The sequence below is a fragment of the Oryzias latipes genome, chromosome 15 (genome assembly GCF_002234675.1).
Source record: "Oryzias latipes chromosome 15, ASM223467v1".
Classification (NCBI taxonomy): Eukaryota; Metazoa; Chordata; class Actinopteri; order Beloniformes; family Adrianichthyidae; genus Oryzias; species Oryzias latipes.
Window position 1 is genome coordinate 3,857,788 of NC_019873.2, and position 15,174 is coordinate 3,872,961.

Genomic DNA, 15,174 nt, shown 5'->3' on the forward strand with positions numbered 1-15,174 from the left:
TGATTAATTTTTAACAACAATGTGATTCCTATCATGTTTGACGATAATATTCATAGTTCATATTAATTCATTTTGAACTATTCGATCTGATTCACTGACCTCAAGTGGATCCAGGACATCTTTATCCAAAACTTCAACCAGTGAGACTCAGAGAGAAATTGAACAGTAAAGTTTTCCAGATTCTTGGATTTCTTCCAGATCATCAAGTGGAAATGAAATCTGTGTCAAACAAACAAGTAAACTAGAATGAATCTCAAATCCATTCACATGTTAGTTTCCTAAAGTTCACCACTGTTGTTTTTCCACATCCAAAGAATCCAAAGGGAACATTCTTAGAACATTCTAGACACTGGATGGTCACATGACTGCTAAATTGAAATTGAAATGCATGTGTGTGACACGGCCTTAAACCACGGCCTCAGTGTGACCCACCACACATCAAAGACTCATATTTGTGATCTGTTGTAAAAGTGTTCCCTTTGGTCTCTTAGTAATGATGCTGTTTTAGCCTAAATACATTTTAAAAACCAGTCATTTTCCATGAAAAAGTTTCTGGAAAGTGACAGTGGTTCTTTAGAAATTCACCTCTGAGTGGTGGACAGGACTGTTGGTGAGGAGCCCCTTTACTGGTCATCTATCTGTTAAACGCTCTCTCTCACTAGCTTACAGCCTCTCACAACTCCAAGCTAACATTAGCAGTGCAACAAAAATGGTGAACAATATTGAAGCTATTCAGTTCTGATCCAGATTCCAGCTCAGACGAGGAAAACAAAGATCCACACGGATCTATTTATCTGACAGTGGATGATCAGAATGGAGTGGAGCAGGGAGCTTATGGCCTAATTGTAGCTTTGACGTCAGTGCTACAGATTTTTATTTTTTACATATGCTATTTTTTTGTCTGCCCATGTTTTACCACAATTTAAATAGAGAAATACGCAGGAATCCTTGATTTCCTTCATATGTGTGTCCTCCATCATCAGAAAATGCTACAAGAACATGTTAAAAACAAACACAACAACATTTTTATTGGAGTGTGCCTTGAAATTCGTGTTGGTAAAATCTGCATTTATTAATATATAAAGTGTTAATGTGGATGACTTGCTATTCGATTGAATAGGTAATATGAGATCTAGTGAAGGATGGGCCTATAGGATATTAGAAATAAAATTCCCCGAGGGCTCCATATAAAAATGCTTGGATAATGCTTAATCAAAAATAAATGGCAAAGTTCACTGGTGAGATAATTTTTTGGTTAAAAAATGTGTCCGGAAGTTGAATGATTAGTATATGACACGAGCGCACGGGCTCATTCCACTGTGCCACGTTTCACTAAATGACGTAATCCCTCCTGTGGGCTGACACTTCACTGCTGCGGCAACAAGACACCGAGCGCGAGCGAGTCCCGGAGCCGTCTATCTACCCGCTTCTTTCCGCTCTACTTTTCTCATTTCACCACTTTACAGCGACTACGACGTCTGATTGAACATCTGTATTTATTCCAAACCACGCGATTTCCCCCCCACCAGGATTTATAGTTCTATTTTTAATTAGCCACCAACACGGCTAATGTTAGCAGTTTCCTGGTTGAAGTTTCAGCCATTTTGGATTTTTGCTGAGAAAACAGCTAGCCGGCCGCGGAAAACAAATCGAGCTAGTCATCACTGCTGACCAACGCCGATCATCTACGGACAGGAAAGAAGGTTTTATCCCACGAGAAGGGATACACTCTAGCGCGAACCAACGATGAATCCCGAATAGTGAGTATGGCGTTAATACAGCTTTGGTCCTGAAGAGAAGGTTAGCTTACAGCTAGTACTAAGTTCGTCAGGGCTAGGCAGATATTTTAACAAAAGCAACTGACGTGGTGTTTGTCAGCTGACCGTTTCCTGCCTGCGCACCTGGGCAGAATCTTTTTCTGAAAAGTGCACTGAATGGGGTTCAAACAATCCCATATAATTTGGGGGTATAGTTATAACATTTTGAATGTAGAATGGCTGGACTGAATCAGACAGTAGTGTGTATTTTTCGCCTATTTTGTACGTACGTCGAGTCGACTCGTACATACTAAAGGCGCCGTAGTATTCCTGAGGTCAACCATGGGGTTTATTTAAATTAATGATGAATCTTCTAATTAGCTCATGAAATAGCTAGAATGAGTGGGTCCGGCGTCGTGGGCTTTTGGTGGAAACACAGCCCCGTAGCGTCGCGAATGGTTCACGTAGACCCGAATGGATTGATTGAAGGAGCGGCTAGCTCGTGATAGCAGCAGGCAGTCACCTGCTGTTACCGAGAAAAAGGCGTCTGACGGCGGACTGGCCGCCCTGAAGGACTCCGTTTTCAGTCGTATGTTCTGGCAGGTCTTAAGCAGCTCCTGTACAGCCTCTCAGTCAGTCAGTCATGTGTAGGTCACATGTCACGGGATAGGCCCTCGATTTCCTCACACCAGTGTTGAGTAATAGTCTAACTTATTACTGCTTTTTGTTTTTTCCAGTTATCAAACTTCAAACGTACACAAACAAGACTTTGTTTAATGTTTTCCTCCCTATTTATTTGTTGGAAAACCCTTCTAAACACAACTGATCCCATTTTTAAAACAGGATCATTATTGAACACATTTGAAGCACTTCTTTTCACAAGTTGAGTATTTCTTGATTTTTTTATTTATATAAATCGGATCAATGAACACTTTAAGTGAAACACCTTTATAGTTTATAGCATATTTCTAGTTGTTATGAATCATATGTAGTGAAAATGACAAAGCTGAAATTAGTTTAAAATGTTGTGCCAAAACCATCAAGTTTTTTCATATGAAGTGCAGAAATATTTAGAGATCATTATATGTAGGAGCAAATTGTTCATAGAAAAATGGAATGACTGGAATTTATTCCACGGAGAAGAATTACAGGACCCCAGGAATATAAATGAACATCCATTCAGATTTCCAACTTCATGTAAAAGCTTGAAGTGAAATTTAACAAAATGCTTAATTAACTGAAGCTTATAGTAAACTAATGCACTTAACATTTTCCCAAAGTGATTTGATTTAAGAGATACGAAGAGATAACCCTTTATTAGTCCCACTATGGGGAAATTTCATTGTTGCCGCGTTACAGATGGGAAGAATATAGCAGGATATGTATATAGTTTAAAAAAAATAAATAAATGTATCGCACATTTACAAAATCTAACAGTGGGAATTGCACAGTGTCGTAATTATGCAGAGTAGTCAAAATTGCACAAAATATTATTAAAGAGTCTATATCATTCAAAATCAGTGTTTTGAGGTTTTAAGTTTATTGTAATGATAATTCCCCATAAAAAGAAACTTTAAGCCGTGTTCCCCTAAAAACCGAGCCGTCTTGCTTCCGCGTTAGAGAAGAACTCTGGAAAAAAAACTAATATCTAATAATAATCTTTTGGGGTCCAAAGGAGTAATATGTTATCATATCCATGAATATTGTTAACTAGAAAAGGTTTGAGAATAGCATGGTATACAACCTTTAAAATGACTAAAACAACAAATGAACACATTTCCAATGGGTTCGTTGGGAAAAGCTTTGGAGTTTTTGTTTTTACACATACAGTCTTTTCAAAGAAAAAAAACAACTACGGTCATGGTTTTGTGTCAAACCGAATATCCTAATGTGAAGATGTTAATCAAGAATTGTAAAGCATATTTCTGACACTGGTTAAAAATAGGATTATGTTTTTTAACGGTAGGAATACTTCAGAGGCCCCCCTTTTTCTTTTTTGACTATTCAAAGATTTGGCTGCTTTCATGTCTGACATTGTAAATGTTAGTTTTGCAGACTACAGTTTAGGCGTGGCGGTTGCCTGCAGGCTTTGTTGAATTTTAGTGTTGATCCAGGTTCCTGAGCTTCATAATCTCATTATAATAGTTGATACATTAGACTCAAGCTAAAATAAAAAATATAAAGATGTCTGCCAAGCCCAGCTCATAGTAGTCTATAAGCACAGAAATGAATGACTCTTCCCTTACTCTTATTCATATTTTTAGATACATTTATTAGAATTTTTTTTTAAACTGCCATGTAAATTTAGGCCCAGAGCTTAAATTAGACTGAATTCACTCGTTCCACAAGTTACATATGTATCCACTGATTTAAAATCAGATTTTTTTATTATTTAGGTCTGTTCTATCTGCTTTTATTTTATGCTTGAATTTAATAAAAACTTGTGTTGAAGTAAGAAGTCTAAAAACTCATTTTGTTTGGCAGTTCCTGTCTAACATCTTTACCTTTTTTTCTCCACAGTGATTATTTATTCAAGCTGCTCCTGATTGGTGACTCTGGTGTTGGAAAGTCTTGCCTTCTTCTCAGATTTGCAGTGAGTTTGTCCACAGTCACACCAAAAATGGCACATAGTTCAAACGTGTTACAGCAAACAGGGGGGCTTCATGCCAGTGGGCCACACAGCTGGGCCTGGAAACCCACTTACATTTGGTGAATGTAGTGAAATGCAGCTTTTTTTGTTCAGCTCCCACTCCTTTAAATGTGTCTTCATCAACACACAATTATGTGATGAGAGCTTGTTTTCAGTATATCAATATATTTTTAAAGCATCTAGAAAAAGAAACGCTAGATTTTGTATAACAGGACACAATAATGTACTTTTGAGACGCCCCCCCCCCCCCCCCCCCCCCCCGTATCTGTCAAACATTTCTTTTCTTAAGCAGGAAGTAAATAAGATGTATGGCTTTTTAACTCCATTTCTCTCTACAGGATGATACATACACAGAAAGTTACATTAGCACTATTGGTGTTGACTTCAAAATACGAACCATAGAGCTTGATGGAAAGACCATTAAACTTCAGATTGTAAGTCATCTACTGTTCTTTTTGCCTTAAATCTGCTGTGTCTCAGGGCTCCAGACTGCGAGCAATTGGTCGCATTTTGCGACCAAAATTTGAGAGTGTGCGACTGAATTTTACATCCAGTCGCACATGCGCGACCAGTAAATTTGCCTCCCCCACCCTTCGTATTTTTTATACATCAAACGTGGAAGGGGCACGTCAATGATCAATGAAATAATCAATGAGACGCAAGCCACACGGACGCAGGCAGACACACACACTCGTGCACATATTCATGAAACGCGAGCACGTACACTCTCGCGTGATACCTGTGTGTGAGGCGGCCACTGCGTGTGAGAAGAATAGGGAAAGCCACTGTAAGTGGCTAAAATGCGTGTAGGGGGAGGGGCCTAGAGATAATCGAGTGCGCGTAAACATCTGTGGGAAGGAAACTGAGACAAATATCATCACAACCTGATATGTGCGTCTGAACTATGGGTAAGCGAACTATTGATTCGTTCTTCCGACTTGCGGCTAGCGTACCAGTGCCAGAGTGTACAGCAGGGGTCTCAAACTCGCGGCCCGCGGGCTATTTGCGGCCCCCAAGATATTTTGCGGTCCCCGCCTTAATATAAAGGTTTAGTGTTACTGCAGCCCGCCAGTTTGTATGAATGACACTTTTTCATTGTCGTGCGCGGAGCTGACAAAGCAACCAATCACAGTGGGGTATATGACTCTTGGGGGCGTGGCAATGACCGGGCTTGAAAGCAGGTCACCTGACAGCCCCCTCCCCGGACCACATTAAGGAGTTCCTTATTTTCCTTTAGAACGTATTTATTCGCTCGTGATTTTCTAAATACATGCAGTCCGTGCTGAACTTTTCTCTGGGCCGCACAGACCCGGAGGAAGGTTTAGGTTTTGGTTAAGGTTACGGCGGCGCATCAAAGGGTTTATGCACGGCCGTTACGGCAGCACACCGCTCCCGCGGGAGTCGGGTCAGCTGAGGAGAATAAATGTCCCACACCTACATGCGTGACAGCTAACGGGGCTTGAACTTTAAACACGCTCGAGCAAAAACATTAGTTTTAGACACACTGAAAATACGTGGGGAAAATGCAACGATAGACGTGTTTGAGATGAACCGGCACCTCGCGTGGATCATTGGGGAGACCAGGCGGGGGGGCTGTGAGATAAATGCGAATCTGCAGCGAGACTGAAAGAGAACAGGAAATTGGAGTTGTCCTTAACATTCAATTTAGTTTCAATATTCTTCTCCCCCTTAGTATGATCTGTGTTATTATATATTTTATGATTATTTTAAGGTTTTGTTATGTATGTAGCCTTTTTTAATGAATTGGTATTTTAAATTATTTTAATTAATCACTCCACTACAAAAACCATCAGGACACATGTCCCATAATGCATTGTTTTGTAGTCTGTAGGGCAGCTTTCAGTCAGTTCAGTTTCCAGCTGTGTCTGGGTAGGTTTGCCCCTTGCTCCCACCCCTTTCTCGCGATATTTTTGTGATCTCAAACACGCTTATTGTGCATCTTGGCTGCACCTATTTGGTGTCACAAAGATAAATTTCCATCCGTTTTCTTTACTTATTTGTACTGTCATGACAGCGATGGTGCTGTCAGTTTACCTTCTTGTTGCATCTTCAAAAGTGCAGAATAAAATGTGACACTGAATTTGAAACAGCACATTGTAATTTCTGCGTCTATTATTAAAGTATTTATTAGTAATACAGTGGAAATGAGTAGATTTGGTTATAATGTTGATTTACGGTGTGCGCCCCTAAATTTTCTGGTTGTGCCCCTAAACTTTTCGTTAGTCTGGAGCCCTGTGTCTTTACCAAACATCACATTTACTAGGGACAGGCAGGTTGTATTCAACATCTTTTTGGTAAAGACCCACTTCAATGAAAATGCTGTTTATGGTGTTCTTAATATGTTTTTGTGGCGTTTGTCATGATTGAGTACATGTATGAAGAAAATTGAGATTAAAACTGCTTTTCTGACTTTCTATTTCCATATTTAAATCAGTCTGAATCAGGACCAGATGAAAAAAAAGCAGTTTAAGGAAAGATGGTAGTTGTTGCGTATACTCAGTGAGCCACAGTCTTCCTGCTCTGCTCCATTCTGATTCATCCCCTCAGACAAATAGATCCATGAACGTCTTTGTTTTCCTCGTCTGAGCTGGAATCTGAATCAAAACTGTACGGCTGGATGGCTCTGATTTTGGTCACCGCTAATGTTAGGTTGGGGTTGTAAAGGGCTGTAAGCTAGCGTGAGGGACTGTAAACAAAGGGAACATGGGAAATGAGGGCAGGCTTGCTTCGTGCTAACAGTCCTGCCCACAACTAGGAGGTGAATTTCTAATGAACTCCAGCCGCTCTTCAGAAACCTTGTCAGAAACCTTGTCCTAGAAAACGACACAATGACTTTTGTGGCTAAAAACAGCATCATCATAATTTAAAGATCACTGGATATGTTTTGAAAATAGATTAATGCAAAATGACTGGAGTGGATCTTTAATGAATTGTCTGGTTTACCACTTCAGAAAGTTTCATTGCAGTGAAGGGGGAGATGATGTCATTGATATAAACGTGGACTACTATAAAGATTAATGACTTTGATGATTTGTAAAAGTGCATCTAGGTCCTTTTCATTGAATGTTTTTCCTGCCATAAGATGTAGGAATCTAAATTTCCTTTTTTTTTTAAGGCTATGTCAATTCTGTTATGTTTTGACATAGCGAAACCATACTCTCTTTCCCTCTGACAGTGGGACACAGCCGGACAGGAGAGGTTTCGTACAATCACATCCAGCTACTACAGAGGTGCCCATGGTATCATTGTAGTGTATGATGTCACAGATCAGGCAAGTCATTTCATATTTTCTGTAAAACTAAATATTGGCTTCACAAGAGCTATGCTTTCAGTTATTGCTAATAAAGGCTAAACTTCCTAAAAAGCACATTTATTTAGCATCTTTCAAATGTCAACATTAGTGAGTGAGAAGAACAGCACAATGTAGAATGTACAATGTAGGTTGCATGAGGTGCTGCAAGTGCACTGGATCTAAAGTAGAGGTCAAATCTTCAGAGTAACTTCCAGTTACTGCGAAGACCCTTCTCTCACCATGTCAGTAAAGCAGTTTGTTCAACAGGAGGCCTTGTGCTTAGTCTTGTTTTTTCTTCCCTTGTAGGAGTCCTTCAACAATGTCAAACAGTGGCTACAGGAGATTGACCGCTACGCCAGTGAAAACGTCAACAAGCTCTTGGTTGGGAACAAGTGTGACTTGACAACAAAGAAGGTGGTGGACTACACAACAGCAAAGGTGAAGCTTTTTGGATCCATCCACATGCAGAGGCTGAATATTCCGTGGAGCAATAAGGATGAAATTTAGGAATTGCAGACATAAATAGAGTTTTAGACGTTTTTTAACAACCTAGACCATTTTGTCATCAAAGTGTAAAATTGCTTCTTGGAAGACATTTGGTATTTACCCAAGATATTTACTATAAGGCTAGAAAAGGATTCAGGGAATGATAACTCTCACTAGTAACTGCAGAAAAGAAGACAGATTGTTGCCAAATGCAACAAGCTGTTTGTTTTTGTTAACTGTACTGCAGGACCAGGATCCTGCATACAGAATGCTGATTGTGAAATAAGATGGTTGAGAAAACCCTACGCATCTGCTCTACAGCATTAAGTCTCTTTGCTTGCTCAAAGAAATCAGATGGTTGCGAATTGACTTTGAAAATGCAATCATCAAAAAATCCATGTCCACATGTTTTAGCAATCACCATTTAAAAAAATCATCAAACTACAAGGTAAAGTTTTTTACCTGGAAGTCAACTTAGAACTGCTTCCTTCTGAACCTGCCTGTAGTGGGGTTTTTTTAAGGAACTGCAGTATTTGGCACTTCCTGGTATGCTTGATCCAGGATTGCTTTATTTAACGTGATGGCACAAGTTTAAAACTTTTTTTGTTCCTTTTAAAACTTCTGCCAGTCTGTTTATGGTAAGCGAGGTGCCAACATTGCTGTTCTACATTTCTTTTAGTCCACAAAGAGGAAACACCAGTTGTCTTTGACATGTATTTCTACCCTGGGTCTCTCGTCTCCTGCTTTTTGTGTGCACAAATGCAAATGTAAAACTTTGATATAAAATCGGAAAATTACGAATGTATGCCAGACAATATCACCTTTGTCTTCTCATCAGAACTACTGCTGTTGGATAAGTCACGTAATGACTTGAGAAATCGGAGTATGATCAGATCCGTGTGCATGTCCTCTGGCTCATTGTTTCAGTGTATGTATGTTGATGCATAGTGTGGCTTGTGTAGGTGCTGTAGATCACCTAAATCTATTTTTTGGGTTGGCTTTGCAGTTCTGCAGTCGGGTTGAATAGCCTATATGTATAGCTTCAGCACACAGCAGTAAATCTTGTTTCTTGGTTGTACTTTTAAGGCTTTTACCTCTTTAACCCTCTTATTTGGATAATTTCTTTTCCAAAGCCATTCCTGTTTGACGTGTAGTTAGAATTAATTGGACGTGATTTCAGAAGTTGGCGGGCATGATTCCCTCCTCCAGTAAAATTTCCCAGATTCTTTTGTTGTACTAAACTAAAGCTTTTGTCAAATGTACCTGTACGGGGGTTGAGTTGTACAATAGTTGTGCATTTGGTAAGGGTATCTGGTAGTAGTTTGTAAGGTTAAAGGAAGTTGCACACACTTGTGACGTTGTCGTGTAGTGCCCTCACACCACACTAGTTAATAGTAAGGTGTAACTCCTGGCTCTTGACTCACCATGCATGAATGCTGCACTCACTGAGTTAGGCCTGCACATTAAATCGCAAATTTATCGTGATCATGATATCAAGCTGTGCAATATGCGTACCGAAAAAGACAATGAATATGGTGAATCAGATGTGCTAAAATAATCTTATGGCAGCTACAAGTATTTACTGAATCAAATAAAATCCTTGATGCATTTGACCAACGAGATGGAATCCTTTTACGTCAGCTGCTTGACTTCTAGAAAAGGGTCATTTGGTGTGTAATTCAACTTATGTTGACTCTTATTTAAATTAAACTGTTGCAGTGAAATGGAATTGATGTGTTTAGTTTTTTTTTGCTACTTCATGTTTTACAAGATATATCTTCCTCGCAATATTGATCACTACTATCGCAAATTGCGACTTTTCCTCATATCCTGCAGCCCTAGTTAACGTGATACCCAAGTACCCTCAGGATGTCCAATAGGGATATCCCGATTCGATCACGATTAAAAAATCAGACCCAATCCCCTAGTTTCTGAGTCGATCAGAATCGGATGTTGTCGCCTGTTCAGTGATCGGATATTTTTTTTTTTTTTTGATCAGCTCTAGATATTTCAAGCGTATAACTAATGCCTTTAGTTAGAGAGAGATTCAGACATCAAAAACTGTTGATAAACCTTTAAAAACTGACAGCAAGTGTTTCTTGGGATTTGTCTGGGTTCAAACAATAACCTTCAAAGGCTTTTAAAAGAAAAAAAGATCAGGTTTTTGTTTTTCTTTTTAATAACGGCGCGGCGCTGTCCTGCTGCCAACGGAGTCTGCAGTGAGGCAGCTGCAAAGTCCAGGCTGCCGGAAAAGGGGATAAAACAACCGAAATAAATGATATGATCAATCATCATATTCAAGCCACAACAACAACTTTGGAAGAAAGTCGATAATTTTTATGGAATCACTCCTGATCAAAATGTTCAATAGTTCTGAAAATTCTAGAGCTTCAGTCACAACATTTGACTAACACATGACTAATTATCACCTTCCTGTCTGTCGTACTGCAAAAATAATTTTGAGAAAAAACTTCTTCTATTTTTTAAGATTTTTTCATGTAAACATGGATCATGGTCAAAAAAACTCTCACATGAATATTTATCACCTATTTTTTCTAGTTAATAGTAAACTAGTCTTTCTAGGTAATGGTTGCAGTAGTTCACCAAAGTACTCTATTAAGTTATAAATGATAAAAACGTGAATTTAAGAAAAACCGGGATCAAACTGGATGTGTTTATCAAATTCTTTTCAATTTCTAAAAATGTTTTAGAGAACAATGGGATTGGGACTCTATCCTAAAAACTGAGTGACTCTGAATCGGATGGGGACCAAATATCCTCCCTAATAGCCACACAGACTGCTTTCTGTCTAATTTCATCATTTCCAGCAGGCACACTTATCACAGCAAACGCACTAACAGGCCCCTTTGTGCAGTCCGCAGGATTTGGGGAGATTGAAAAAGGACAAAGCCGTACGGCGCCTGCATCTCACTTATGTCCCCTTATGTGTCGTATGTGTCTGCTACTACCTGTCGGTCACAGCACGCCTGTAGGGAAAAAACGTCCATGAACGTTTCCACCGGAGCGGTCTACGACCTTCATATTTCGTGCAGGCCACAGGGCATGTCCCGTACAGGTTTACCCATTTTTCACTAACACATGTCCCGTAATTACCCAAAAGGACAGTTTTGACTAAGGCTTTACATTCTCGGCATCATAGACACCAAATATATTCTTAATGTTATATGAAAACATTGAGTAATCTTTGTGAATGGGCTGTCGTGTCTCTTAGAGGCCTTTTTCTTTGTTGCTAAACATAGCTTTACAGTTCATGCAGTTCCTAAATGTGTACATGAACAAAGCAACGGCCATAATAGGTTCTGTCAGAGTTCCAGTTTAATAGAATTTTTGATGGCTCATAATTTTCATCCAGTCTTTGTGCTCTTTATCCTCTCTGTTGTTTAAACCAATCGTTAATCTTTTCTTTTTTGTTCTATTCTGACTTAGCTCTGTCCCTCCAACAGTAATCATTGAATAATGTTTGTGCTTTAACAATGACCAGATTTTTTTGTGTAAAACAAGAAATCTGGTGTCCATTGTCCTTGGGACTTTCTGATTGTTTACTATCCACCAAGAAAAAAAATTGGTTTGTGTTGTGTAGAAAACTCAAGTGTGAACACTTTAAGAAAAAGTGATTTTCTTTGCTCTGTTTTGTAGAGCACAACAATGTTTGCCGTTAGGTTCACTTGTTGTTTTCTACTAAGGCAGGTTGAGCAGCTGAAATATGAAGTCATTTTATGGTTTTGGATAGGGGTGTATGGACTAATTGACCTCCAACCAGATCAATCTGTCTGAGGCAATTTGTTAATTAAATCGACCATTACCATTAAAAAATCAGTTCAACATGAAATAAATTGATTATATCAAACTTGGAAAATACCATTTAGTTTGAGGAACAGTAGGTTAATTTATTTAGCTTAAGATGTCCCGGATCTATTTTAGGTCAATGAATCTGATCAGATCATTCAAAATGAACCAATATCGACTATGAATCATATCGTCAACCACTAATTATGATATGAATCGCATAGTTGTTAAAAATGTATCATTGCACTCCTAGTTGTGGAGAAATGTCCCTGGATGTCACATCAATCACACAAAAATCTCACAGGAGTTTTGTGAACAGCGCTCATAAACATCTCTGCAAACTAGCCTCAACACAGTTCCCATTATTGTTGCCGGGGCGTCTAATGCAGTGATCACACCAGTACTTTGAGGTCAAGCGTAATTAAATATAGGTTGATGAAAGTGATGGATTTTTGGTCATTCTGTTGTAAGGAGACTGCTGGCATTTCTTTCCTTTTGTCTGTGGTTATGGAATGTTCTCTGCCTTCTCATGAAGTCTTAAATGTTGTGCCTTTGGGTTGCAGGAGTTTGCTGACTCTCTGGGAATTCCCTTTTTGGAAACCAGTGCCAAAAATGCAACAAACGTAGAGCAAGCGTTCATGACGATGGCTGCAGAAATCAAGAAGAGGATGGGCCCCGGGGCCACAGTCGGAGGAGAGAAGCCCAATGTGAAGCTGACTCCAGGCACTTCCGTAAAGCCTTCCTCAGGAGGCTGCTGCTGAGCGAGGAACCGCCCGTCACCTGTGTGTCACCTCACACTCTCTGCACCCCACCTCCAAACTCCACTGTGTCCCAACAAAAGCCCCCGTTCAACCAGGCAGGATAAAGAAGACCTGATTTGTATCTATGACAGAACAAGATAAAGTTGCCTGTATTTTACTGTACATAACGTAGCCGCACTACCAAAAAAAAACAAAAAAAAAAACAATTAAAGCATCCTACTGGTCTTACTGTCCTGTTATTGATGACAAATTCTACTGATACATGATCATTGAACTCGGCCCTGTAACCCACCCACATGTTAGACCTCAGAGACTCTTTCATTCAGGTTGATGAGAGCTGTGTGTCTGTGTGACTGTCTCTTCATTCCTTCTGTAGGGTTGGTAAATGAATCATTTTCATTTAGGTTTCTGCTTGTATTGGAGCTTTTTTTTCCCCCCTCTTTTCTATCTGTGATGATTTTGCTGTCTTTTTCAGAGTGTCAGTCAGTCAGTCTGCCCCCCAGTTGAAGGTGTTTTTAATTTTTCTTACCAGCCTCTGCACAGCGTTGTCTCGGCTGTTCTGAAAGTCAAGTGCAAGTATATGTACATAAACATTATGTATATATATGTAAAACTGGGTTTGCCAGTTCTGCCGTGTTTAACACATGATGAATCGGTTTTGACTCTTTATCTTTGCATTTAATATGTGGCTCTTGACAACCTTGTTTGTTGCTAAACATGTAACACTTAACAAAATTCATAATAAATATTGGACTATCCTACTGTATAAAATGGGATCCTTCTTGATGAATGTAAAAAGAAAAAAACATGCTGACGTGGTAAATGGTTGATTTGAATACAGTCAGGAAGAGACTTTGGAATCATCTTTGCCGTGTGGACAAGCCTACATGAAGTTTATGAGGGCCATGTCACAACATGGGGTCTGCTGGATTTATGTTCATGTATGAATCATTCTTATAGAGCTGCAATGTGGCATTTCCTTTATTATTGTGGCTTCTAATCATTAAATTTCAGCTGGCTGCTCAAGTCAAAATCTGGCTATTTAACGCAGAACAAACTCTCCTGACATGAGAGAACCACATGAGTTTAAACTCCGCCCCTCACACTGCTTGTTCTTCATCCAGTTTGATGCGAAATGCACAAAAAGAACATTCAAACAATGGTTTGGGGTCAAGGGTAATAGTTAGATATAAAGACCTACAGATGAATTCATGTTCTAATGCAATGCTTTTTGTATGCAGAAGGTCCTCTGATGCCAGTCGGCTACATCTGCAGCAGAGGGCCACATCTGGTTCACCATAGTCGTCTGATTAGAATGTGAAATTCACGTCTTGCCAGATTCTTTTAATCTACTTTGCTAATTACTTCATTGGTTGTAATTAAAGATGGTTTGTTTTGCTGAAACGCAAAAACGTTGTGTTCTTTTTTAATTGTTGATGATCTAAATGCTTACTCTAAAATGTAACAGATTTTAAATTGTAATGATTGTAATGATTTTGGATTGCAGTAAAATATAGATATCTTTTCGATAAAGCTGGTAAATTCTTATTGTTAAACCCAAATTTCATAGCAAAGACATTTGACTAAAGTTCTGGGATTGTTGTTGACCTTGTGCAAAGGTTTCCCTTGAATGACAGTTTTCCTTAAATGCACAGGGTCATCGATTAAAGGAAAGGAAAGAACATTTTAACAACTTGTTATAAAATGTTTTGGAAATTCTACGTCTAGTCTTTATGAAATTTGCAGACAAAAATTTATATGCGTTTAGAAGATTAAAAATTGAAATCCCCAAAATGGATAAACGGAAGAAGATTAATGAATCCCAAAAAAATCCAACATTGCTCATAAACAATATCCATTATACTTCAGTGAGAAGAACTACACTGCTTGGGGCTGAAGAACTGGGTCATCCCTGTTTTCATTGTGAAGCTACAATGCAGACAAATGAAAAGCAACACAAATAGAGTGTAAACGTCATCCTCACATATGGCTATGGACAATTTGCACACTGCAGCACCATTTTTCCCACTGCGTCATGCAGGTTTTAGAAGCCCCAATAAAGAACCATTCTTAAACTACAGATTCTACCTCGTTTGTGTGTGTAAAACATAAATGGTGCACCACCAGATTGATCAAGTGAAGAAAATCAAAGCTCCATTAGTGCAACTCATTTACTCGCAGGGTGGAATTTTACAACCATTAGAGGAACTTACTTAAAAAAACATTGTTTTGAAGTTTGCCTACAATAATGCTTCTCATTTTTAGAAGATAAATTCAGTTTAAAGCAAAAAAATAAATAATTTAAAGCTGAATTAAACTTTTACCAACAACGCCAACCTGCTTTTTGACAGTGATAAACATTTTTCTTTGATCCTGCGTTCGCGGCAACTGTCCTGGTAC

General features: G+C 39.0%; 1 protein-coding gene across 1 annotated transcript; it reads left to right on the plus strand.

The window, feature by feature from the left end:
- Window positions 1-1,316: 1,316 nt before the first annotated feature.
- LOC101161080 (ras-related protein ORAB-1) lies at window positions 1,317-14,181 on the plus strand. Its single transcript, XM_004076897.4, has 6 exons — window positions 1,317-1,760; window positions 4,278-4,350; window positions 4,746-4,841; window positions 7,604-7,699; window positions 8,027-8,158; window positions 12,577-14,181. The coding sequence occupies exons 1-6, from the start codon at window positions 1,747-1,749 to the stop codon at window positions 12,772-12,774; spliced, it is 609 nt and encodes a 202-aa protein (XP_004076945.1). The 5' UTR covers window positions 1,317-1,746; the 3' UTR covers window positions 12,775-14,181.
- Window positions 14,182-15,174: the final 993 nt, after the last annotated feature.